At 62.2% G+C, this 25,752-nt stretch overlaps 1 protein-coding gene across 6 annotated transcripts in view; it reads left to right on the top strand.

Moving 5' to 3' along the window:
• GTF2IRD1 (GTF2I repeat domain containing 1) overlaps window positions 1-25,752 on the top strand; it is a 94,352-nt gene that overhangs the window by 31,036 nt on the left and 37,564 nt on the right. For 4 of the 6 annotated variants that reach the window (XM_045993465.1, XM_045993460.1, XM_045993461.1 and 1 more), the window contains exons 2-15: window positions 525-653; window positions 2,450-2,591; window positions 4,732-4,887; window positions 6,448-6,631; window positions 7,046-7,356; window positions 8,320-8,409; window positions 9,935-10,018; window positions 13,971-14,154; window positions 17,946-17,971; window positions 18,757-18,865; window positions 19,801-19,838; window positions 20,308-20,388; window positions 20,981-21,070; window positions 25,424-25,471. In XM_045993465.1, coding sequence (XP_045849421.1) covers window positions 531-653; window positions 2,450-2,591; window positions 4,732-4,887; window positions 6,448-6,631; window positions 7,046-7,356; window positions 8,320-8,409; window positions 9,935-10,018; window positions 13,971-14,154; window positions 17,946-17,971; window positions 18,757-18,865; window positions 19,801-19,838; window positions 20,308-20,388; window positions 20,981-21,070; window positions 25,424-25,471 — 1,666 coding nt within the window. In that variant the 5' untranslated portion in view covers window positions 525-530. The remainder of the gene's footprint in view (window positions 1-524; window positions 654-2,449; window positions 2,592-4,731; window positions 4,888-6,447; window positions 6,632-7,045; window positions 7,357-8,319; window positions 8,410-9,934; window positions 10,019-13,970; window positions 14,155-17,945; window positions 17,972-18,756; window positions 18,866-19,800; window positions 19,839-20,307; window positions 20,389-20,980; window positions 21,071-25,423; window positions 25,472-25,752) is intronic. The other 2 variants (XM_045993464.1, XM_045993463.1) reach the window with 2 other exon arrangements.

Genomic DNA, 25,752 nt, shown 5'->3' with positions numbered 1-25,752 from the left:
GGGTCAGGGAGGGTGGAACCCGCCACAGCTGGGGACCCGTGAAGGATGTGGGTATGCTTGGGGGACCCGGAGTGTGGGCGGCGAAGGGGGAGTTGGACAAGGGGCAGGAGTCCAGAGCTCACGTGGGGAGTAGGGAGCCATGGAGGGTGTGTGAGCAAGGGGGAGAGAGAGAGCCATGGCCAAAGCGACGTGCAGGGGAGAGTTGGCAGTCGAGGTGGGCCGGGAAGACTGGCCATGGTGGTGGGCTCAGCTGTGGAGTTGCAGATCTGGGGGACACGCCATGGGCCACACTCCCCGGCTGCCTGCCGCGTGCGCCCGTGCTCATCTGGAGCTGTGTGCAGGCTTCTCCCCGTCTAGGCCTGCCGGGGGTCTAACACCTTCATGCACGTGACCCCTCGGGGAAAGGGGGGGGGCAGCCCCTGACTCGTCCCACCTGGGAAGTAGATAGAGTGGCCCTAGGAGTCTGGGGCCCTGACGGGGTTGGGGGGAGCACCCGCCCACCTCCGCTTCCTCCTTCCATCCAGGTCACCATGGCCTTGTTGGGGAAGCGCTGCGACATTCCCGCCAACGGCTGCGGGCCCGACCGCTGGAGCTCGGCCTTCACCCGCAAAGATGAGATCATCACCAGCCTCGTGTCCGCGTTAGATTCCATGGTGAGTGCCCGGGTCTTCCCTGGACGGGTGGGAGTCCCGGCCTTTGCCAGCAGACGCGGGAGCTTGAGTCCCACCTCCGCCACCTCGGGGGCCTTCACTGTCCCCATCTGCCAACATCGGGGGAGGGAGGGGAGCGAGAGGCTTGGGTGAGGCCAAGGATGTGAAAATGCGGCCCTGGAAATCAGCGCTGGCCCTGGTCCCCTGGTCCCCTCACCCCTCGTCCTCATTTCATCACCTTTTGCCATTCCGGTCCCATCCCTGGGAAGGTCCCAGGTCTCTGACCCCCAGCAGGGCCCCCCGAGGACAGGACCTGTGTGGTCAGTGACTCACGAGGAAGCTGTCACCCCCGATGTTAGCGCGAGAGCCGTAACGACATCTCAGGGCCAGGAGAGAGGAATGGGGCCTCGTAATCCCTTTGGCCCCATTGCCTACGTGCCGAAGCTCGTCGTGGTTTCTCCCGGACGAGGAAATGATAATGTCATTTTTACTGTAGCCTTTCCCTGGGGGACGGTTCTGGGACAGTGGGTAGGCGGGTGTTGGAAGCTGTCTGGCGTCCGTTCGCTGCACCCCTGCCTGTTAGGATGGTGAAGTTGAGTTCAGAGCGGGCAGCACCTTGCCTGGAGTCACACAGCACGACCAGTTGTGGTTTTTTGTTTTTTTTTTTTTTTGTTTTTTAAGAGAAAAAGAAGGAGAGACAGACGGCACGAACAGCAGGGAGGGGCAGAGGGCAGAGGGAGAAGCAGGTCCCCACCTAGGGGAAGCCCTCCAGCTCCGATGGGCCCTCCTGTGTGGGGAGCAAGTGATTCTGTCTCCTTTGCTTGTGACGTTCTGCGGCACTGCCGTGGGGGAAGCGAACGGCAGGTTTTTATTTTAATCTTAGCGGGAAATCAGCACACACCCCTCACTGTAGGAGATCCCAGGGGACAGGCCAGTCGGCTCTACAATGTCCCTGGCTTCCTCGGCACAGGGACTCTGGGCTGGAGCTAGGGAGCATGAGTATGGCCCAGAGAGGTTGAGGAACCTGTCCTAGGTCACACAGCAGCAGAACTAGGATGAGAAGCCAGACTTCCTGCCTGCCAGCCGAGCGCTACCAAACTCACATAAAACCCAGCATTTATGGGGCGCTGGGTGCATGCTGGGAGCTTGGCAGGCGGAGAGCTTCCACCGACAGGTCTGGAGGGCTGAAATGCTGGTGGTCCTGGTTGCAAGGCCCCCGTGTTCTGGCTTCCCGTGCAGCAGGCCTGCCAGCCCCTCAACTCGAGGGCTGCTGGAATGACCTCTCTGTTTGTGGACCCACATGAGATACGCCGGGTTAGCGATTCCTTCCTGCAGGCCAGGCCTCGCTGAATCCCCACAACCAAGCCCACTGAAAGGGAGCTGCGCTGTTGGTCCCCATTCTGCAGATCGGGTCCGGGGGGGACGGACATGCGTCAGTCCCACAGCAAGAAGCAGCTGATGGGGGATTGAAACCTGTACCTGCCCGAGCCTTGGTTCCCCTGCCCCCACACCTCTTCTCATTTAGGACTTTGTAAAAACCGAAGACAGGATTGTGCCTGGGGCGGGGGCTGAGTCCCAAGCAGGAAGCCCCCTTAGAGCTAGGAGGACCAGGAAGGAGGGAAGGGCAGAGGCCCTGTGTCTTTGTTCTTCTTGTGACTCCCTGACGTGACTTCTCCCTTGACCTTGGCCAAGCTTGGGAGGGTGGGGGGCATTCAGTCCTTCCTCCTGCAGACTCCGACTGAGAACTGTGGCGGGGGGGGGACCTCCCCCAGGCTCACACACCCTGCTCCCTCCCACAGTGCTCAGCGCTGTCCAAGCTGAACGCAGAGGTGGCCTGTGTCGCCGTGCACGATGAGAGCGCCTTCGTGGTGGGCACCGAGAAGGGGAGAATGTTCCTGAACGCACGGAAGGAGCTGCAGTCCGATTTCCTCAGGTTCTGCCGTGAGTACCCCGGGGGCTCCAGTGGGTGGGGCCTGTGGTCCCCGAGGGCGGGAGCTCCGGCGTGTCTCTGGGTCCCCAGAGCAATGCCAGGGTGCCCTGTGTCCGGGGCTGTGCAGGCTTCCCGACGGGGCATCATCGGGGCATGACTCCTCCAGCAGCCCCTCGGTCCCTAGAGACCGGGTGACTCCACCCCGGGGCGGGCCAGACCTAGACGCGTCCATCTGCTCGTTGACAGAAGGGGACCCTGAGGCCCAGTGTTGCCCAGTTCCCGTGCGTCTCTGGCGCAGGGCCCAGGTGTCCTTATTCAACTGACACTTGTTGAGCCCCGGCTGTGTGCGGCCCGTGGTGGCTCTTGGGGACTGAGGACACCGGCAGCACGAGCGGTTAGTGGTGATCAGTAGTGCTTTGGGCGAGGCCGCGTGCTCTGTTCGCTTCCCCAGCAGGTTCCGGAAGCCGCGCTAGTGTATGAGGGAGAAACTGAGGCACAGCGAGCATAAGCCGCGTGCCCAGGGAGACAGAGCCCCCAGGTGACGGAGGCCAGGCTTCTGTTCTGAAACCCGTGCTCTTTCTGCCACACTCCGACAGAATCGGGGGGGGGGGTGCGTGCAGCGGGATCCTTCCCCCGCCCCCCCGCCCCCCCGCCGGGAGCCCTGATGGGGATGGGCTGGGGGGGTCCTGGTCACTTGAAAAGGAGAGCAGCACTCAGAGCTGGGAGCCGGGAGCCCCGAAGCAGGGGGGTCGTTCCGAAGCCCCCAACTCCTCAACACTCTGCCGGGGCCTGTGGACCCGAGTAACCCAGCCCCTCCGGCACCCCTCACCCTGACCGCAGGCAGCACCAGGTTGAGGGCCGGCTCACCGGCTGTGTACTCGTCCTATCCTCTGCCTCTGTGCCCGCTGTCCCCCGACCCGGGAGGCCCGCAGACGTCTCCCCAGCCTCCGTGTCCACGTTCCTCCCGCCCGGGGCCCCTATCTGCGCCCCCCACCCCTAGACGCCAACCCTCTCCCCGCACCGCCCCGGCCCCTGTGGTTACTTTTCATGCTGTGCCAGCTTCTCGTGCCCTGAATTTCCGTCCGTGCCCCTGGTGAGCGCGTCAGCATCCCGTTTTTGGTGGGTTACGTCCTATAGGGCTCGGGGCTGTCCCCCGGGCTCCGTCCTGGCTCTGCTACCTGCCGGCTACTGGGCCTCAACCTCCTTGTCTGTGAAAGGGGAGGGCACCCGGGGTCTGGAGCCTAGATCAGGCGTTTCGGGGAAGGCTGGCCCCCCAGCACCGGGCAGGTCATCCCTGGGGTCCAGAGGCTTCCCCAGCTGCCCAGCCCCACCCCCACTCAGCTCTCAGAGCCTGTCCCCTCTCCACGGGTGGGAGGGGACTGGCCCAGGGTAGAATAGACAGTGGCAGGGTTCTGTGGCCCCCAGTTTGCCAGGCGGGGGCCGGGGAAGGTGCACCTGGCTTCTCAAGCCCAGCAGAGCTACTATTTATAACCCCGGGAGCTCGGCTGGTTTATTTCAGGCTCCGCAGATCCCGGGAGAGAATCAGGCTCCCGGCTGCGAGGGGGCCTCCAGGCCCCCGTCTCGTCCCCTTTCCGATGAAGTTTCTAGTATCTCCCTATCCAGGGGTCCCCGGACACTCCCTGGCCCAGCCTGGCACGAACCTGCCTCTTTGTAGGCCCCTTGGCCTCCTGGTGGGGTCCCCATCATCTACTCACAGGGCAGAGCAGCAGACCGGGGCCTCGACTATTTAAGACGGCATCAGTGTCCGAGGACAGAGAGGGGTGCATGGAACCGGCAGGGGTTGAACCCCAGTTCCGAGCCGGGCCAGCTGGTCTTCTGTGAGAGCTGACACCCTGAGGCCCAGAGAGGGAAGGGACTTGCCCAAGATCACACAGCGAGTTGGAGGTGACCAGGCTGAGACCCAAGCCCCATGTTAGGCTCCGGGAACTCCGAGATGAGCAGCCTGGGCCCTGGGCAAGGGGCTGGGGCCCGGCCCGCTCACTCGTCCCTCATTCCTTCCTTCCTTCCTTCATTTCCACTCCGCGTTGAGTGTCTGCCACAGGGTTCCGCACAGGGCAGGGACACCTCAGCTTGCTGGGCAGAGGGGAAAGACAGGTGCTCATCCTGGCCCGGCTGCTCTGTGTCCCACAGGCGGGGCCCCCTGGAAGGAGCCGGAGGCAGAGCAGCCCAAGAAGGTGTCGCGGGGCGAGGGTGGCGGCCGGAGCATCCCTCGGGCTTCCCTGGAGCACGGCTCGGACGTGTACCTTCTGCGCAAGATGGTAGAGGAGGTGTTTGATGTTCTTTATAGTAAGATCCTTCCTCATTCCATTTGGGGCCCCCAGGCGGGTGGGAGTTCCCCGTCCCCATCCCACAGAGTAGGCCCCTCCCGGCCCCCTGCCGTGCACACCTCCCCGGCCCACCCGGGCCTGGTCTCCCCAGCTCCCTGCTGTGCCCACCTGTCCTGTGACCAGGGCATCTTCTGACCACGGCCTCGGGGCTCCCCATCACCCTCCCTGTGTCAGCTGGGCTCTGCCCCGCCCCCAGCCCTGCCACCCTGCCTCGGAAGCCACTTCCCCTTCCCCGGCCCACTCCGGCTCCATCTCATACCTCGCCTCCGCGCCGCTGTGCCTCTCGGGACTGCCTTCCCCTTGGTCCGGAGGACCCTGCCTTGTTCTCTAAGGCTCAGCTCTGGGAAGCCCCTGCTGCTGGCTTCGCACCCCCTTTGTGGACCCACTGTGTTCTGACCCGTCACCAGCCCAGTGCCCTCTGGGGCTGGGGTCTGTGCCTGCCCCCTCCACAGCTCCGGTGACGGGCTGAGGCCCACGGGGGTGTTTGTTGAATGACTGAGTGAGCGCTAACTTAACTCGTTAGCCAAGTCCTTCCCCTGGGGCTTGGGGGAGATGGGCAGACCTGGCCTCCCTCTGGCCCAGTGGTAGCCGTCACGGCCTCCCGGTGACCTTGGGCAGGTCCCTTTGGCTCGTAAGGGTCCCAGCTCCGGCTTTATTGCTTTTTGTCCTGGAACCTTTGGTTCTGTGGAGCATAGGTCTGAGCGACCTCCTGCTGTGAGGAGGGAGGGGAGGCCCAGGTGGGATGGAAGGCCCAGAGGCCCTGGGCGGGCACACCGGCCACCCCGGGAGGGGAGGACTTGTCACGTGTGGTTGGCTTTGCCAGCTACAGGGCTCGTGCCTTCAACCCTGCCCCTCCCCACACCTCTGCCCACTCTGCCCTGCCCCCGCCCCCCAGTTGCCCACCTCGGGCGGCATCTGAGGTGACCGGCCTCTTTCTGGCTCCGGGAGGGCTGCAGTGTGGGAGTGACAGCAGGTGTCCCTGAGCCCAGGCCCCTTGGCTGTCCCGCCCCCACAGTCCCCAGGGAGTCTCCCCCCGCACTCAGCCCCACCACCTTCTGTCGCGTCCCCTCTTCCTCTGGTTTGCTCTCCTCCCTCTCCTCCTCCCTTCCTGCCTGTGGCTTTCTCCCCTGCGGCCTCTGCGCTGCCCTCCTTTCTCTCTGCCGTGTTTCCTCCTGAGCTCCCGCCCGCGGCCCTGAGCCCCGCTCTCCCCTCCACCCAGGCGCCCAGAGAGGACAGCATGGCGAGAGAAGCCGGGAACCCCGGCCGTGGCGGGGGAGGAGCCCTGGGCCTCAGGGCACACAGAGGGGCCCGTCCCCAGTGCCCGCCTGCCCTGCTTGGCCTGCAGGGCCTTGTTCTGTGTGAAGTTTGCAGGGAAGGGGCCCGTGGGGTCCAGTTTCCCGGGAACCTGGCGCCGGAGGGAGGGACTGCACGTGGCCCCAGCTCTGGGGCACACCCAGCCCCCACGCCAGCCTGGCTGCCCTCTCGTACTAGACCCTCTCCTTGACCCCCTCCCCCACAGGCGAGGCCCTGGGGAGGGCCAGCGTGGTACCCCTGCCCTATGAGAGGCTGCTCAGGGAGCCGGGGCTGCTGGCCGTGCAGGGGCTGCCCGAGGGCCTGGCCTTCCGGAGGCCGGCCGACTACGACCCCAAGGCCCTCATGGCCATCCTGGAACACAGCCACCGGATCCGCTTCAAGCTCAAGAGGTGAGTGGCCGGTCAGCCTGGGAATGGGCCCGGAGCCTGGTTGCTGGACCGTGAGGGTCAGGACAGGCCAGCACGGGGGGTGTGGGGGTTGACCTGCTTCCATGCTGGCTTAGTCACCTGAGGCCACTTACCCCGTCATGGGAGGGGACTTCAGACACCCATGAGGGACCCCGGTTGGCAAACCCCCAGTCCGGCGATAGAGGTGAGGCCTACCCCCCGGGGGGAGGGTAGGGGCCGAGGGGCAGGGCCCGGTGTCTCCAGTGGCCCAGCCTTGTGCCCCCGGTCACATCCCTGCCCTGGGCCTGCACCCCGCCTGTAGAATGGGGACCGGCTCCGCACGGTGTACCTCACCGGCCGTCCTGTTATTCAGAGGGCCAGGCGTGGGAAGCTGACCCGTGCCCCTCCTTCCCCCAGGCCACTCGAGGATGGCGGACGGGACTCGAAGGCCCTCATGGAGCTGAACGGTGTCTCCCTGATAGCCAAGGGCTCCCGGGACTGTGGCCTGCACGGCCAAGCCCCCAAGGGGCCACCCCAGGACCTTCCCCCCACCGCCACCTCCTCCTCCGTGGCCAGCTTCCTGTACAGCCCCGCACTCCCTAACCACACCACCAGAGAGCTCAAGCAGGAGGCGCCCGCCTGCCCACTTGCCCCCGGCGACCTGGGCCTTGGCCGGCCTGGACCCGAGCCCAAGGCCTCTGGGGCCCAGGACTTCCCCGACTGCTGTGGTAAGCTGCTGCCGGGACCCTGTGTCCGGGGGGGTGAGACAGAGGCCACTCGTGCGGCGGGGGGGACACCCTCCCTGGGTAGATGGGGGTGCTCAGGCCCACCCCAGGAAAAAGGAGGCATGTCGGGACAAGGGGCTGGCACCAGGAGATGTTTGAGGGGCCCCTACAGAGGAGCCTATGGAGGGAGCAAACCGGCGAATTGGTCACCAGCGTTTAACGAGCACCTGGGACAGACCTGCCCTGGACTAGGGGTCCCAAAAGCATAAGAGAAGGGACAGCTGGGCGTGAGGAAGACTTCTGCTCAACCCTGGCTCCTCTGCTTAGCGGCTGTGCCCACAGCACATCTCTACCTCCCTGAGCCTCTGTTTCCTCGGCCTTAAAGTCGACATGCCAGCAGGACCCCTCCCAAGGTTATTATCGTGGTCAAATGACAGGGCAAGTTAGAAATGCACGTTCCCAGGCCCTGCCGGCATCCTGCTAGATCTGAAGCTTTGGGGGCAGCTGGGGGCCAAGCGTCTGTGTATTTAAATCTGCCAAGTGGCTCCAGCGGGTGCTCGGGCTTGACAGCTGCTGTGTTAAGGCACAGCCCAGCGCTTGGTACACAGTAGGTGCTTATGAGTTGCACTTACTGTTAGGAGAAGGAGAAAAAAGGACTTCCCTTCCCTCCTCCCCACCCCCAGCCGAACGGTGAGCTGAGCAGTGGGATGGGACTTAAACTGGGGTCCCCACCTGTCGTTGCATCCTGACTGGCCTCCCTGATCTGCTGTTGGGATCGAAGACTCTGCTGAAGAGAGTCTCGGGCCTCCGGGCAGGGAATGGCCCTGAGTTTACGACCCTAGGTCAGAGGTCCGAGGTCTCCTTGATGGATGAGACTGTTACCCCGGAGCCAGCATCTTTGCACCCAGGCCAGATCGGGGCAGGGGGGCCCCCCTCGAACCTGCGCCTTTCCTCTCCCTTGTCCAGGACAGAAGCCCCCCGGGCCTGGTGGTCCTCTCATCCAGAACGTCCATGCCTCGAAGCGCATCCTCTTCTCCATCGTCCACGACAAGTCAGGTAGGATGGTGCCCACAGCAGCGCCGTGACCAGAGTGGGGGTCCGGGGCTGGGGGTGCTGCTTCCCGAAATGGAGACGTGTCCGCTGGGCCTCTGCGAGAGAAGGGAGGGACGGCTCTGCAGCAGGGGCTTGGGAGTGAAACCAGAGTGTAGCAGTTAGGTGTTACTGTGTAACAAACTGCCCCAGGACTTGGTTTAAACCAGTAAGTGTTTACACGTCGTAGTTTGGGCAGGTCTGGAATTCGGGAACAGCTTAGCTGGGCGCTTCTGGCTCAGGATTTCTGTGTCACGGTTGGACTCGGGTGCCGGCAGCAGCTGCTGAAGGCTATCTGAACTCCACCTCTTGCAGACCGGACGACCACAGAACTATGTGGACGGGTTTTACAAGTACCACCCCATTATTAGGGATTCGTGGATGGGGATGAAGCGAGATTGTCTGGTGGTGACACCTGGTGGGGGTCTCGGCCTCACCTTCCGTGAGAGGCTCTTTAAGAAGACGTCACCCTTGAGATCAGAATGGAGACCCCCACGGCCCCACACGGGGTCCATCCCTGGCGCAGGAGCATCACGGGAGGCCGTGGTGGGCAAAGGGGTACCAGCCGCGGTAGAATCTTGCTGGGTGATCTCGGGCGAAATGCTCGGCCTCTTTGAGCCTGGTTTTCCGGCCTGAGAAGTGGGAATATTGTCTGTGCTTCAAAGCTGTCATAAGGGAAAACTAGGATGTCATATGTAAAGTATTCAACACAGATAAGCCCTTAATAAATTAAAAATGGGGGACGCCTGGGTGGCTCAGTCAGTGAAACATCTGCCTTTGGCTCGGGTCATGATGCCAGGGTCCTGGGATCGAGCCCCGCATGGGGCTCCCTGCTCAGCGGGGAGCCTGCTTCCCCCTCTGCCTGCCGCTCCCCCTGCTTGTGCTCGCTCTCTGACAGATAAATAAAATCTCTTAAAAAAACGAAAATAATGAATAAATTAAAGCTGGCGTTTATAATGGTATTACAGTGAACCAAGTGAAGGCTCTAGTTGTTAATAGTAAATTGAGGCAGAGACTTTGTTCCCGGGAGGAGACCAGCAGAGCTGAGGCTTTGAGGGAGGCCACGGGGCCAAGGCCAGGAAAGACCCCGAATGTGCAAGCCCTGAGGGTTAGTGCCTTCGAGGGAAGGACTCGGCGACTGCTCTCAGGGAGCACCCCCTCAGACCCCCTGCCTGTGTGGGGCAGGAGACACCCAGGAGGGACGGGCTGAGCCCGCGTCGTACGCACTGACCCCGGGGGCCGACAGAGGCAAGAGAAGAGAGCCGGGGGTCGGGGAGGCCCTCCGAGCACCCTGGATCTGGGCAGGGTCGCCTGCCGGAGGAGGCTGGGTGTCTGAGGCGGCAGTGAGCAGAAGAGCTCAGCCCCTCTGTGGGACTCTGGGGGCCTCCAGTGTGGCCGTGTCCGGGGCCCGACCCCTGCTAGGAGGGCCCCGTGGAGGAGGGGAGGGGCTGCGCGGGACCCACCCTCCCCCGTACCTCCTGTGTTTTGATAGAGAAGTGGGACGCCTTCATAAAGGAAACCGAGGACATCAACACGCTCCGCGAGTGCGTGCAGATCCTGTTCAACAGCAGATATGGTGAGTGGGCGGCGCAGCCCGCCGTGTGGCCCCCGGCAGCGTGTTGAGCATCTCATTACGTGGCAATCACTCGTGTTCCCTAACATGACAGCGGGAGCCATATGCTGGTACCGGCATCTGGGGAGGGGGCGGCTGTGTCAATATTTCCCTTCCAGACTTTTCCAGGGGGTGGGACTGTTGGCGGAGCCCCAAGCTGGACTCCCCTGCAGGTCGTTGGGAGGGGGATGACACCCTGCAGGGGAGACCCAGGAGAGTGGCCGCGGCCTCACGCTCGCAGGTCCCCCACGGACTGCGCCGTTCCCTGCCCCCCTTGCCTTTGTGCCGGGCCCCCCTTGCCTGGCGTGTTTGGCGAGCAGACTGCCGCTGGTTCCTCGAGGCTCAGCCCGGGCCATGGGGCTCCCAGAGCACCGATGGGCTCTTCCCTGTACGTGTCCCGCGTCTGACATGCCTTGTCTGTCTTCCCGTGTCCGCGCCGGCCCCTCCGTGTGTCCCCAGCACCCAGCACAGCGCCGGGCTCAGAGCCCATGTCAGCCCTCTCTGCCCGTGGGGCGAAGGGAGGGCAGGGATGGATGCCACCCAAGCCTGCCAACGGAGAGGAGGGGCAGGGACCCTGGGAGCTCCCTGAGCACACATGGTCTGGGAGGAGCACTGTGCTGGGAGTCCATAGCTGCTTGCCCCAGGCCACCAAGAGCAGTTGGCTGCCTCCCTCTCTAGCCTTGGCCTTCTCACCTTAAGCAGAAAGGACAGGGTGGGGCTTTCCCTCTTCTCTTCCTTCTCTCTCCTTCTGTCCTTCTGTCCTCTCTCCTCCTCTTCCTCCCTCCCCTCCTGCCTTGCTAAAGGAGAGCCCTCTCTCTAATTCTTCTGACACCCGAAGGGGGTTTTCCACGGCAAGCACTGCTCTGTCTGGGTGTCCTCTACAGTTCAGTCACGACACTGACCTTCCTGGAGTGACGCAGAGCCTGTAGGTTAAGGACTCAGTCCCGCAAGAAGGCCCCAGGGCACGCGCACTGCTGTCCCACTTGGCTCCACATCCACGGTTCCCGTGACAATCAGGTTCGGACAGTCTGCGGGAACAGCAGCTAGAACCCAGACACGCCGTATCTGTCTTTAGCGGTTTACTATAAAGGATACAGATGAGCAGGGAGATGACGGGACACATAGGGTGAGGTCCAGAAGGGTCTCCAGCGCCGGAGCTTCTGTCCTGGTGGGGTTTGGGGTGCACCCTCCTGGCACAGGGGCCGACCAGCCCGGAAGCTCTCTGAAGCCCCTCGTTTAGGGTTTTTACAGAGGTCCCATTAAATAGGCAGGATTGATTAAAATACCCCCCTCATGATTAGCTCAGTCTTCGCCCCTCCCAGGAGGTTGGAGATGCGGCAGAAAGTGCCCACCCTCTCATCAGGTGGTTGGTTGCCCCGGCAACTGGTCCCCATCCTGAGGGCGCTGGGGGCCCGCCCCCATTATCATCAATTCTGGTGGGCTGAAAGGGGCTTATTGGGAAAAACAGGACTCTCTCCTCTGCCCTGTCACTCAAGGAAATAACCAGGGGTTTGGAAACCCTGAAGACCACGCGACTTCTTGGTCACCTGTCACACTCGCCCCCTCCCCTCTTTTCTCTTCTCACGCATTTACTGGTTCGCTCACTTATCAGTCACGAATTTTAAGCGCTCCGCTTCCTACCTTGTGCCAGGCCCCGAGGCCGCCGCTGATCTCAAGGTGCTTGGCAGGTGTCTGGAGAGGTGTGTACGGGTGTGTGCAGCCGCGTGCAGTAGGACGGAGTAGTGTACAGTAATACGCAGGGGCGGGGGCCCTCGGAAAGACAGGGCAGCTCAGAAGAAACCGAGGTCTCCCCAGGCTTGAGGAGTCAGGGATGGCTTCCTGGAGGAGGTGCCCTTTGGTCCGCCGTGGGGCTTTGGCAAGCTGCGCCTTCTGGGTTGGGGTGGGGCTGAGCAGGAGGTAGGCTCCGGAGGCCTAGTGAGGAGTCTGGGATAGGCTGAGCACCTTTGATTACCTTTGATGTGGTCTCTCCAGGGACCCACTCCTCCCCTCCCCCTCTCGTCTAGGCAGGTGCAAGCTGGATGGGAATCTGGGGAGGGCTGGCTCCGGCTGCCTTGGGAGCGTTCTGCACCAGCCAAATTGGCACAGCAGCCGCCGGTCTTCCTGCCTATTGTGTACTCTGGATGTGTCCAGAACGCTGAGCCTTTCGCCATGCCAGCCCTGGCCTTGCCCCGTCCAAATCCAGGGAGGAGCACTGGACTTGGAGTGGCTGAGGCCTTGCCCCTTCTTGGGCCAGAGCTTCCCCTGCAGCTGCACTGGGGAGAAGGAAGTTCCCCGCGAGGCCTGGGGACGTCCCGTGGCAGCCTGCGGCATCCCTCACACCCTAGACTAATGGATCCTGCTCCCGGGTCTGCCCTTCTGGTCACCAGCTCTGGGTGAAGGGGCCAGCAGTGGGTTTGGGGGTGCAGCGGGGGAGGGGAATGAAACAGGGAAGAAACGGGAGATCCGCCGCCTTCAGGAGGCCTCCGCGGGACCTTGTCACCTGGGAGGAGGTTGAGACTACGAGGGACAGAGGCTCCCGCCTGGCGGCTGCAACTTCACCTTCCCAGGGAGCAGAGGCTGGGTGTCAGGCGGGGTCACCTTCTGTCCACCGGGCGTCCTTGCGGCCGTAGAGACAGGCCCAGCAAGTGACATGAGCCCGAGTGGAGACGAGTGCACGCAGACTCACCGGAGCCGTCGCTCGCCGGCTGGGGCTGGGGCTGGGGGGCGGGGGGGAAAAGTGGTTTGACAGCTGTTGAGATTTCGAGGGTTTAATTTGACAACGAGCTAAGTGTGGCTTCACAGTAGGATCTGGCTGCCAAAGCCGCCGACGCAGACCTGGCTGCATCAACAGGAAAACAGTCTTGACGGCGCGCCAGGGAGGGCCCTGGGCAGCTCTGCCCTGTCCCGGCCGGGGTGTGGCCACAGAGGAGGCCGGCTCGGGGCTGGCACTTGCTGGGTCACAGGCAAAGGGCCGTGCGGCCAGAGGAGCAAAGCCAGGATGGGGAGGGGTCCAAGGGAGGGGCCCAGGGATGCAGGACCCTTTTGGGAATCGGGAGGGACGAGGCAGGAGGGAAACTGGCCGGGTCTGGAAGGAAGAAAGGAACGAGTCACCACTTCCTAAGCCCGGATTCTGTCTACACTGCCGTTGGCAAAGTTGTCAGTGTCTCGTTTCTGTCCGTGATGAGTGAGAGGAAAGCCAGACGCCTCCCTGGAGGAAAGAGCACATCTGGGGGGCCGGAGGGGTCCTGCCGAGAAGCTTTTTTTTCAGCCTTTTTTTCGCTCATGGGGTTCAGGGAGCAGCTAGCCTGTGTTGCATCCTGTCTGGATCCCAGGTGTGGAGCAGTGACCGCCCCCTGCTCCCGTGGAGCTGACGTTCCAGACAGCGAGCGAGCGTACAGATGAATATGTTTGTGGTGTCGGGTCACAGTAAATGGGGGATAGAAAACAGAGCAGGGTGTGCCAGAGAGATGGAAGGGGCTGTTGTCGGCTGATGAGGGGACATTGGAGGGGGCGGTTGAATGGGGAAAGGGAGGAAGAGAAGTGAATGCTGATCTGGGAGAAGAGCGTCTCGGTAGCCAGAAATGCATGTGCAAAGGCCCTGGGACAGGTGTGTGTCTGGCCTGTTAGGGAAGCAACAAGGAGGCTGGAGAGACCAGGGTGAGCTGGGGGGTGAAAGGAGGAACCTCAGGTCAGAGGAGATGGCGTCCCAGTCACATGGGGCCTCATAAGCCCAGGTGGGACTCTCGTTGTCGCTGAGGGGAGCCTGCGGGCAGTTTCCAAGAGGAAGCGACGTGCTGCTGCATGGCGGGCTCTGTGCAGGGCAGGGGGCGGGGGAAGGTCACGGTGCCCGCGGCCCTGGGGCCCCGCATGTCCCACCGCTTCCGTCCCGTGCTCAGCCTTGCCGTTGCCCTTCCAGCGGAAGCCCTGGGCCTGGACCACATGGTCCCCGTCCCCTACAGGAAGATTGCCTGCGACCCGGAGGCTGTGGAGATCGTGGGCATCCCAGACAAGATCCCCTTTAAGCGCCCCTGCACCTACGGGGTCCCCAAGCTGAAGCGGATCCTGGAGGAGCGCCACAGCATCCACTTCGTCATTAAGAGGTACGGGTGGGGGGCAGGGCCCGAGCTTGGGGTGCCGGGGTGTCTGGGTGGGGGGGACGACAGGGGTGAAGAGGGTTCAGGGAGGCGATGTCGGCACCGGGCTGGAGTGAAGGGGTTCGGACCCAGCCAACAGAACAGGCGGGCCTTGGAGGAGGTGTCCGGCTCCTTAACCCGGCAGCTGTACGGGGGCCTCCCACTTCCTGGCCCCTTCTGAGGCTTGATCAGGAAACAGAGGCATGGAGCCTGGCCCAAGCAGGCACCCCGTCGGTTCTTTGTAAGACGTGTTTTCTCACCTAATGAAGACCTGAGGTCTTTGAACTTAGTGCCATGGGAAAGGAGCTCGCCTGAGTCAGGTGGGGCTGGCTGGCCTCTCCCCTTCACACCCGCAGGGGGCTGCCCTACCTGCTGGTGGCTGGACGCCCTCCCTGCCCTCGCAGGCAGCAGCCGGCTCCCCTGGCGCAGGGGTGGTTGGTGGGAGAGGGCAGACAGGATGCTCTCCAGAGCAGCAGCCCCCCAGGGTGGCTGAGTTTGGTTGGGGGATGAGTGCGGGGGAGGGAGGCCGCTACCGCCCATCCCTCAGCCTCTGCTCCGACAGGGGAGTTTGCTGGTTGGACCCACCACCCAGGAAGCATCAGGGACTCCAGGCGATGCCCAGACTACCCGGGACGCTTCCTCCTAATTGCTTAGAGACGGAGGGTGGCCAGCCCCCTGCCTCCAGGCAGCGCCGCCCCGGCTCCCTCGCAGGCATGTGTCCGGAGCTCTGAGGGCGCGCTCCCGGCGTGTGCGTGTTCTCACGTGTGTGCTCCTCAGACTAACGGCCAGTACTGAGAGCAAGGACTGTGTTGGTCTCATCGCTGAATCCCCAGTGCCCAGAACAGCCCCCAGGATACAGCAGATGCCCGGTGTGTGCTGTGGGGCGGTGAATGCGCGGCTGCTTGCCCGGGGCTACAAGGAGGCTGGGCCGGGCAGGGGCTGGGGATCTGCTCCGAGAGCGCAGAGCTGCTCTCCAGCCATGGCAAGAACCTCTGCAGGGTTGCTGGAGGCCAGAGCGGGGCTGCGGAGGTTGGGGGGTGAGCAGCAAGCCCCAGGGGTGGGGAGACTCAGGAAGAGGCCTGGCCTGGGCGGGGGCTGGCGTGGTGGGCGGAGGGAACGAGGCGGCTGCATTTGGGCTGGAATCCAAGCTGAGCCGGATTTGCCGGCTGAATCTGGGAGCGTGGAGGGGAGCACGGAGGCTGGGATCACCCCTTGTGTCTGAGCGTACGATCGGGGGAAGCAGGGGTGCGGTGGGAAGTGCACGTGGGATGTGCTGACTTGGAGATGCTCCGGAGATGGGATCTGAGCGTTGTCAGCCTGGGCAGGGAAGGGCTCGCCAGGGAGGACACAGCGGTGGCAAAGGGGGTCCCCACTGACAGGAGGAGGAGCTTCTCGCCTGCTCCCTTGTGGCCGTGGGGCCGCCACTGCGCTGTGTCCTGTGCCCTCACGACCCCGGCTGTGGGGTCGCGCTTGACAGATCATTCTGGAATGAGCTGAAGTCAGTAGTCAGGCAGTGCCCGATGTCGTCTGGCGTAACTCTCTCCGGCTGCTGCCTAAGTGTTTCCTTCCGGTGACCCTTGGGAGGGGGACGGGGGTCTAGGTGAGAAGAAAGTTGCAGGGACGCCTCGGTGTCCCCGTATGTGCCTGACCCCGGTATTTGGGTCCTCACCGTGGCTGACCTTGACCGCCCTCAGTCTAAACCCTACTGTATTTGCCGCATGGCTCCTACAGGACTCCCTTCACCCGGCTCCCCTGAGGACTTCACAAACAGCAGGCAGAGTCCCCACCATCCCCAGAGACCACTCCCAGTCATTGGTGTCAGGGAGGGGCGAGGGTTTCACTCCTGTGATGAGTCCAGGGCATGCGAGGACAGCAGATTTCCAGTTGTCAAGAGTAGGCATCTGAGCAGCAAGCCTGTGGGGCTTCCTGGAGGAGGCGGCCTTGGCATCAGGCAGATTGGGCCTAAAGTCACTCGCAGCATGATAACCTTGGATAGCACCTCTCTTCTGAGCCTGTCCCCTCATTTGTATGATGCATTCACGTGCTCCTCCGCCCCGTTTTTCTCGACATAAAATGAGGCAGACGTAACGCGCCCGATGCTCAGTAAACACGAGTCCTTTCCCTCGACCACCTCCCCCTCGTGGATAAAAGACTGGTAAAGTGCTGACAGCCTGAGTTCGAGTCCTGGTCCTCCCTTTCCCAGCTGTGTGTCCTCGGGCAAGTTACTTAACGGCTCTGTGCCTCCCTTTCCGCCTCTGTGAAACGGGTCTCGTGATTGTCCACGCGTCACACCACTGACGGGAGACCAGAGGACTGGCGTGACTGACGTGCACAGAACAGTGGCTGCTCCGTCCCGGGCCCTCCAGACGTTTTCGGCTGTTACTCGGCCCGGCCTGGTCAGCCCAGCCTGTGAGGTGGTCCAGGCAGAAATGAGTGGGGAGGAAGGGCTTAGGAGCAGTCAGCGGGTGGTCTCTGCCCCGACCCCCGTGTCTGGGGGGTAGGGGGAGGTCAAGGGGAGAAGCCGTTCAATGAGGCCTGAGGGTGTCATTGGTGGCCGGCGAGCTGACCAGCCCCCAAAACCCCAGTTCCCGCCAGGACACGCATCTTCTAGCTAAGGCAGGACTAAAGAGGGACGAGTGTCCGGAGGGGATTCTAGAAGCCTGGGGTGGGTTTGGGAGAGGGACAGCAAACCTCCGTCTGTGCCCATCAAGTGGGCCTGCCAGGCCGGGCAGCCCGTGAGGGCGTCTGTCACAGGTCAGACCTCCCTGTCCCCCAGGAAACCGGGCAGACCACGCGCTGTCTCGAGCCCCTGGTCCTTGGGCTCGGCGATACGTACGTAACTTGATGGTAAAACCAGAGTCGAGGCCGGCAGTTCCTCGTTCTCCGTAAGGGAAGCAGCCTCAGAGAGAAAGTCAGTTTTGCCCAGAGTTGGTCCTGTGACTGCTGCTCAGCCTCGGGGGCCCCCAGGAGCAGCAGGGGACCCCACCTCTGCCTCCCACGCTGACTGACTGCGGCCCCCTTTACATTTCCCGCTGTACCTGCCTTGGGCGCCATTTGGTTCTTGAGTCCAGGCCGGTCCGGGGGGCCTGCTGCCAAGCCACCCCTAGAGATGGAAGGGTGGGTGATCCCAGCTTCCTCGCCGACCTTCCCCATCCCGCTCCCGCTCCCGTTCCCGGCCCAGACTTCCAGGCATCTTGGCAGGGCGATGCAGGGGTCCCGAATGGCCACAGGCCCCCAGCCGTCCCTCCAGTCCACGGTCTGCGTGCTGATGGCAGGGCCCTCGGGGGCTCCCCTGTCGCCCACGTGCCCGACGGCCTCCCTGCCTGGGCTCCGGTGGCTTCCAAGACACGTGTGAGGGGTCCCGTGCATTACCCCCCACTGGCTGTGATCTGGTGACAGGCCTGGCTTGCGCAGATAACAAAGATCTTCCTGGGAGCGAGGTCGGCCCCCCGGGTCAGCTTCCAGCCGTGACCACAGAGACCTCAGGGTGGGAGGAGGCCCCTGGGGCCCCACGATGAACAGGTTGGAGCCTCCAGGACCAGCCGGGGACTGCAGAGAAGTGGTTTGGGGTGCCTGGCTGTTCTGGAATGTGCCGTCTCCTGCCCCCACATGTGACCAGCCCGGGACCCAGCTCTGTAGTGGTAGCCGTGTGTGTGTGACTCAAGTGAGCGTCCCCGAGGGGCATGGGGGCCTGTTCCCGAGCCTGGGGGGCCCCCAGGCCTGCATTGCCCTCACGCCAGTCTCTCCTTTCTCCCCAGGATGTTTGATGAGCGAATTTTCACAGGTATGTGGGGAGCAGCCAGTCCACTCCGAGTAAGTCGTATGGTCAGACGGGAGCCTGGGGTGGGGAGGGCACCTGGATATGGCTTTCGCCTTTGCGGGGGACACAGCCCCCCGCTCCCGGTGCAGACAGCCCTCGAGAATAACGAAGCTAACATGTGCTATACTGTGAAGTGGGTTCTGCTCTTTTCCCTGAAGCCCAGCTAGTCCGGGGTGAGGCCTGGCCGCACACCCAGGGCTCGGGGGCCCCCACCACGGGCAGCACCCCCCCGCCAGGAGGAAGAGTCGGGCTCTGCCTGGTGCAGCAGAGGGAGCACAGATCTTGGGCTGTGACGTGCCTGGGTCGCGGTTCCGGCCCTCCATCCCCCCAGCTTTGTGACCTCGGCCAGGGTCCTCCGGGCCTCAGTTTCCGCATCTGTGAAATGGGGATAGTAATAAGACACATCTTCCTCCGAGTTCCTGGGATAAATACGTGAGAGGACGGCTTCGTAGTTCAGCCTTCGGGGGCAATTTGGCCTCTTTTCCGAGGGCACCCTCAGCCTTCCTAGTGAACATGAGGTCAGGACAGTCATTTCTGGCTGCTGCTCTGTCCTGCAATCCTCCCAGATCCCTGGCCTCCTCTGGCACTGGGGCCTGCATTCCTTCTCTGCCCAGGACCCATTCCTGGCTTGGCAGAGCCCAGACCAGACCCCAAGAGCCTCCCACAGGCCCCCATCCAGGTGCCCTGCAGGCGGACAGAGGCTGGAGGCCCTTGGCCCTGACCTTCCCCTCCCCCGCATCTCCACCCAGGGAACAAGTTTACCAAAGACCCCACGAAGCTGGAACCAGCCAGCCCCCCAGAGGATACCTCTGCAGAGATCTCGCGTGCTACTGTCCTCGAGCTGCCCGGGACTGCTCGGTGAGGCCCCCCGCCCCAGCCCCTGGCCCATCGCCTCTACCACTTGGGGCTGGTGGTGTGACTTGCAGGGAGGAGCAGGGCCTGGGGCTGGCTGGAGGGTGCCATGCCCAGCGGCTCCTGACACCCACTCACCGTGGGGTCATTCTGCACAAACACCCCCCGCCCCCCGACATACACACCCTTGTGTCCTCACCTGCTGTGGGCCAGCGAGAACCCGAAGGTACAGGAGAACAGAGTCTCTGCCGACTTTTTGCACCTGGAGAGGTCTGTCCCCCCTCAGGATCTCTCCAAATGTTGCCTCGTGTCTCAGAGGCCTTCCCTGGTCCCCGGACTAGGTCGGGTGTCTGCCTTGCTAGTTGACGAGGCTTTGTATTCCGCTCATGGCCTGGTCAACCACTGTCCGCCAGTGCCCCCGACCCAGGCTCTGGGCTCCTGGGGGCTGGGGATGGCCCATTCATTCCAGAAGCACCAAGCCCAGCCCAGGCCTCCCCGACAGTGCTCCGTGAATTCATTGGATCATCTGTCCAGGGGCCCTGTGCCCCTTTGCTCCCCACCCCACCTCCCAGGCCTCTGTACCCCCTCCGCTCTCAATCCCCCAGCAAGCACCAATCGCACCGCACTGTGCTTGGCTGTGGGGCTCCCACTCAGGCCCAAGCCGGGCCTCAGGCGCTCCCAGCTGGTGGGGAAGGTGGACAGCCAGACCGTGTACCCCAGGATACGGAGCATTTCGGCTGGGGCAGCGGGTGACTGCTGGCCTGGGAGACCCCCACCCTGGGCATCTCTCCTGTAGGGAGGACTATCCTGTGGGGACCAGGGGGGGCGAACATGGTCCGGGGGGTGCTGTGGAGCTGGCAGCCCCCGCGGGCTCCCGGCTGCCTGGAGGAGGAGGCTAGGGCTGATGCTGGGTCGTTTCTTGGCCTCCTTCCTTCCCACAGGTCAGACAAGAACGGTGTCTCTGAAGACTGCGGGCCAGGTGAGGAGGAGCAGGACGCTGCTGTGTGTGTCCTGGGGTGAGAGGGCATCCACCAGCACCCCGTCTCCCCTCCCAGCAGCCTCGGGGAGGAGGGAGCCAAGCTCAGACCATGCACCTGTACCGACGAGTTACACTGTCCGTCCCTGCCCCCCCACGCCCCAGGACTCTGAGCATGCTGGGAGCTCACCGGGGGGCTGGAGGGCCAGGTGGGGTGTGGGTGGCATTGTGGGGGAGTCGGGACACCTGGATTCCGGCATCGCCACTGTTTCCCAGTGTGGCTTCCCTCTGCGGGACTCAGGGCCTGCCGGATGACCCTCCATTCCTGGGCTGGGCAGGAACTTGGGGCCGGCGTGACTTTTCCTGGGGCGTTACCAATAAGTTGCGGACAGAAGAATGTTCTAGAATGTTTGGCTTCGCCCAGCCAAGTGTATGCCCGCACCTAACTGGATCCCTCATTCCTTCCTCGCAGGAACTTCTGGGGAGCTGAGTGGGCTAAGGCCCATTAAAATTGAGCCAGAGGATCTAGATATTATTCAGGTCACCGTCCCAGGTAAGGGACAGGTGTCTAAAAGGTGCCCCGCATGGACCTCCAGGAACCAAGCAGCTCCCGCCCCTGGGCTGGCCGGAACCACTATATCCGCTCCTGGGCTCTCACCTATGTCTCCCCGGGGCCAAGAGGGGGTCTCTAGTCAGTCCCAGAGCGGTGGGGTCCGGCATGCCCTCTCTGCAGCTGGGTCTCCCCTCCGCGCTGACAGTCCCTTCTCCTGGCTCCAGTCTTCTTAAAGGTGCCCCCCACCCCCCCGCTCTCTCAGGCCTGGCTCCCCTGGGATTTATAAGGCAGGAGGGAGAAGAAGAAGAGGTATGAGAATAGGAGTGTCAGACTTGAAGGTTCCTGAGCCTCAGTCTCCACACCTGTGAAAAACAGGGTGTATGTGGTCCCTGGAGGCTCAGTGTGGGGTCCCACACCCCTTGGGCCCCCGCCAGGCCTCTAACACAGCTGGTCACTAATGCTATCCTCCCAGAGTTCCAGGGGCACGGCTTCCTAAAGGGTCCCCCTCTGCAGGCACGTGGGGCTGGGGGGTCCCCAAGGGACCATGATGGGGCGGGACAGGCAGAAGATGCTGGTATCATTTTGTCTCCAGACCCTTCGCCCACCTCCGAGGAGATGACAGACTCAATGCCTGGGCATCTGCCCTCAGAAGATTCTGGTTACGGGATGGAGATGCTGACTGGTAAGAAATGGGCTGGGGGCCCACCTCCCGGGGGCGTACAGGGAGAGGGGCGGGTCAGGACGCACCCCCCGGGGAAAACCCAGTGTGTGCCTGGCTCCCCGCGCAGGCTGGGTTCCTCTCTGGAAACTTGAAGTCGGCCTTGGTTTATATGAAGTCTGGCTTCTGCATCTTCCCCAGGAACACCCACATGAATTAACTTGTTCTGTTATTCAGTGACTGTTTACTGAGTACCTGCTATGTCTCAGGAGGTCCTGTCCAAGGCGCTGGGGCCAGAGCAGTATACCAGATAACCAAGGTCCATGGGTTTCTAGTGCAGGGAGACAGAGTAAGCAAGTCAAGAGGTGAAATGGAAAGTCAAGGTGGTAAGCGCAGTGGGGGGCATAAAGCCAGAAGGGGGAGGTGTGAGGGCCAGGGGTACAGTTGTTATTATAGGACTTAGGTGGTCAGAGAGGACCTCACTGAGAAAGTGACTTTGGAGCAAAGACCTGAAGGTGGTAGGAGCCATTGGATGTCAGGAAAGAGCTTTGCAGGTGGCAGGAATAGCATGTGCAAAGGCCCTGTGGTGGGTTGTGCCTGGCATGTCCGAAGAGAAGCAAAGTGGCCGGGGTGGCTGGTGCAGCCTGCTTCTCTCTCTCCCACTCCCCCTGCTTGTGTTCCTTCTCTCACTGTCAAACAAATAAGTAAAATCTTTTAAAAAAAATTAGATTATTTGAGAGAGAATGTGAGTAAGCGTACGGGAGGGGCAGAGGGAGAGAGAGAATCTCGAGCAGACGCCATGCTGAGAGCTGAGCCCGACACGGGGCTCGTTCCCACGACCCTGAGATCCTGATCTGAACTGAAAATCAAAAGTTGGGCACGCAACCCACCGAGCCACTCAGGTGCCCCTAGGTGACGTTTCTTAGAAGTTGGTTATCCTGAAGACGGATAGTATGTTACGTGTGGGACACAAGCTTCACAGAGAGGCTAGAAAATGATGTTAGTACCCAAATAATTAAAACTTGGAAAGCTTTGCAAATACAGGATGCCGGCAGGGCCAGGCCACAAAACTCGAAGGGGACTGGACTGGCTTCTATTTGTTTCCCGTTTGCGCGACACCCGGCGTGGGCCCGGTTGGGAGCGGAAGGCGGGGGTGCCCAGGGATAGCATTCAGAAGCATACAGCAGGCGGCATTTAAATGACCAGCGCAGGGGCACCTGGCTGGCTCAGTTCTTGGAGTGTGGGACTCCTGATCTCGGGGCCATGCGTTCGAGCCCCATGTGGGCGAAGAGATTACCCTGAAAACAGTAAAATTAAACAGGGCAGAGAGGTCTCAGAAACGGGACGTTCAGTGTGAAAAGCACCTGCAGAAAGGCACTAATGACGGCCTTGATGGAAGTTTGGAAACATCAAAACGGCGTTGTTGCATGTTTCGTTAAGAAATCAGGTGCAGAAATGACCAGACGCTAATAACACACTCCTTCCGGCCGGTGGGCTCCGGGTGTTCATTACAATAAAAGCCTTCTGCGTCCCTTGCTGCACTTGAGAAATCCATACCCCCCCGCCACACACCAAAAATAGACTCACGACTGGAAAATCGGAAGGTTTTCTGCTGGCCCAGGCCCTTGGCGGTGTTTGGAGTTGACCTGGGATATCCTCGATTAGTCGTGGGACGGGAGTTGCCCCAGAAGGGGGCCCGAGTGGGGCAACCCAGTGTCCGCTGCAACATGGATGGATATTCGCGTGCAGAAGAGACAGTGGGCATCGTGACAACGCACAGCCTCGGGAACGGAAAGGGGGACACCTCTTCTGCACCCCTGAATCGGGCGGGACCTCTGCTGTGTGTGTTGGGAAATGGATGCCCTCCTGGTGCTGGTGAGGAGGCAGTGTGCCGAGTTGCTTTTTCGAGAAATTGGTCAACGTGATGAGGTGTCAGAACGAGCACTGCCTGGGAGTCCCTGGGGTGCGGTCCTTGGAAATGATCTGAACCCGGACAGCGTCTTCGCACGGAGGAGTTCGCAGCGATGTCACTGGTGACAAAGAATGGGGACCTGTTGGTGGCATCCCCCAACAGACCACCGGCAGCCCCCCAAAATCGGCAGCGAGGGGGGAGCTGGTGAAGGCGATGGGCTGTTCTGTTTGCAGCTGTGGGAAGCATAGGAAGAAGGAAGAAAGTTCTGGAACGGTCGCTCTAGGAGGTGAAGAGGCATGTCTCTTCGTCTGCTCCGTGGGTCCGGATGGGCTTCCGATACCGTGGTGGTGAAGAAAGACTGTTCTCGTTGGGCTGGACGGGACTGGACCTGACAACAGTGTGTGGAGAAATGGGGTGGGGGTGGGGGACGTTCAGGTGACCTGAGGCTCAGGATGAGCCAACAGAGGGGCCTGGCCGCCCAGGTCACCGTGCCCGTTGGAGAGGATCGCGCGTGTCCATCTCCGTCCGGACTGCAGGGGGCAGGGCGGCCGCGGACCAGCGGACCTACAGGAATGGCTTCTCCTCTGTGGCGTGACAGAGTGTGGGAACCTGAGGTCCCGTCTGGCCAGTCCACCTCCCCAGTGGCACCCAGCCTTGGGCTGGAGCTCAGGTTTGCGGACTGCCCGCCACGGTGCCTTTCCCAGCACTGCGCTCGAAACCGATGGAGTAGGAAGATGCTGAACCACCGCGGATTAGAACGGGGCGTGTGTGTGTGTGTCCGTGTGTCCGTGCGTGTGCTTTTTCTGCTGACGTGTGTGCATTATAAAATAAAGGATGCAGGGCTCCGCGACCCAGCCAGGAGGCGCTCCCTGCCCGCTCCTGGAGCTGCCGCCCACTTTGCGTCCTTCGTCCTGCCCGTGTCCTTTTTCTGCGCGTGTGCGTATGCATGCGGCTACGTTGTGCACGCGTTGTCCCTCCCTCCCTTCCCAGAGGCCGTGGATATCTCTAGAGCACAGGGATACTTGGTGTGTCCTCGATCCTGTCTGGAGGATGTCACCACTGAGAGTGGAAAATGGGGGGCGCGGCAAGCCGGTGAATAACCCAGCCCCCACGTCTGGGTGGAGAATCTGGCAGGTTCCCCATGTTTGGAATTTGGGACCCCAAAGCACATGGGTCACAGCGCCCCCCCCCAGGAGTGGCCCCAGCCCTACAGAAGCTCCTCCTTCGTGGGGCTGAGGATACCTGGATTCGGGGGGATGGTGGGGCCGGGTCCTCTCCTGCCCTCCAGAACCTTCCAGCGCCTTCTACGCTGAGCCCCAAGCCTCAGGCTTGTCTGGGGATCCCAGGTAGGGGCTCATTTTTCCCTCCGTCCCAAGCAAATTTGGACTCCTGGCAGCTCTCCCGGGATCAGCGCCTTTCTTCCAGCTCACTGTCCCGCCTGGGACAGGGGACCGTGTCTTGTCTCCCTCCTCCCCACGTGCACACTCCAGGAAGTAACAGGAGAGCACATGGGCGCTGGCCGGTGGCCCGGAGTCTGGCAGACCTGGGCTCTGCCTGTCCCGCCGCCCTCTAGCTCGGCTGCACATCCTGGGCTGAAACAGGCCCTTGGAGGCGCTTAGGCATAGTGACAGCGAGCCTTCCCAGTTAGAGCCTCCTCCTGGTGTTTCAAGTGCTGACCAGCCCTCGAGGCCTTCCTGGGCCCAGGCCTGGCCATAAACGGCTGCTGCAGAGGGAGACCGTGTAGCGTGGCTGTTGCCACGGCCCCCCACCTTGCTCCTCCCTCCCTGCCTGCGTCCCTCTCCCCCACTGCTTTTCCTAGACCCTCATCTCCAGCCCAGGTGCTCCCCTCCTCCAGGAAGCCTTCCCTCCTCTCCCCCAACAACAGGCCAGCAGGGCCCCCAGCCCCATACAGCTTCAGTACTCTCCTTCCTTGTTGACGTGCCTCGTCCTGGCGGTCTGGGGACAAGGGTGGGTCTGTTGCTCTGAGCTCAGGCGAAAGTCCATGCCATTGCATCAGAGAGCCCGCGGACCCACTGACCTGGGGTAGCTCCATGCCCCTGCCCCCATTTGCTCTCCCCTCATCAACCTGTCTTTCTTCGCGGCACCCCTGCTGACTGGCCGTCCATGTTTGATCTGGTGTCACAGCAGGAGAATAGGGCTTTGCCTTGTCCCTGCGTGTCCTCGTGTCGAGGGCAGAACCTCGCACACAGAAAAAAGCACCGACCGACATGGGTCTGGTCTCCAGAGGGTATGAACCGTGCTCGGACACGTGGCTCTGAACTTGGCCTCTTTGTGTGAAGACGGGTGGGGTGCCTACAGAATCAAGGTCCCTGACCCCATCCAGGGGGCCGCTGTGCTCTGCCCCAGAGTCAGCCTGCTGCACCCCACAGTTCGGCCTGACCTTTGCGGCACAGGGCCCGGGAGACAATGCCCGTGGCTTCCTGGCATCCTCTGTTCTCTTTCAGAGAAAGGCCCCAACGAGGACCCGCGGCCCGAGGAGAGGCCTGTGGAGGGTGAGGCGCCGTCCACCTCCTTCTACCCCATCACCCCGTCTCTCCTCCCCTCCCCTGCTCTTCCTCTCCCTACTGTTTCTGGTTCTGTCCACGCCATCACTCCCCAGCCCCCCGTTTGGAGGTGGGAGTCCTGTGGGCTGCCCAAAGTGGGAGGAGGTTTATAGACCCGTGTTCTAGAACGAGGAGATACCTGGTTAGAAGCACACGCAGCTCTTTCTGGTAAGGGAGACACAGAGCATTTTCCATCTTTATTTTTAGACACGCACAGCTTCACTAAGGTT

Source organism: Meles meles, chromosome 21 (assembly GCF_922984935.1).
Source record: "Meles meles chromosome 21, mMelMel3.1 paternal haplotype, whole genome shotgun sequence".
NCBI lineage: Eukaryota > Metazoa > Chordata > Mammalia > Carnivora > Mustelidae > Meles > Meles meles.
Note: the sequence above shows the minus strand (reverse complement) of the source record. Positions and strands in the feature narration are given on the sequence as shown.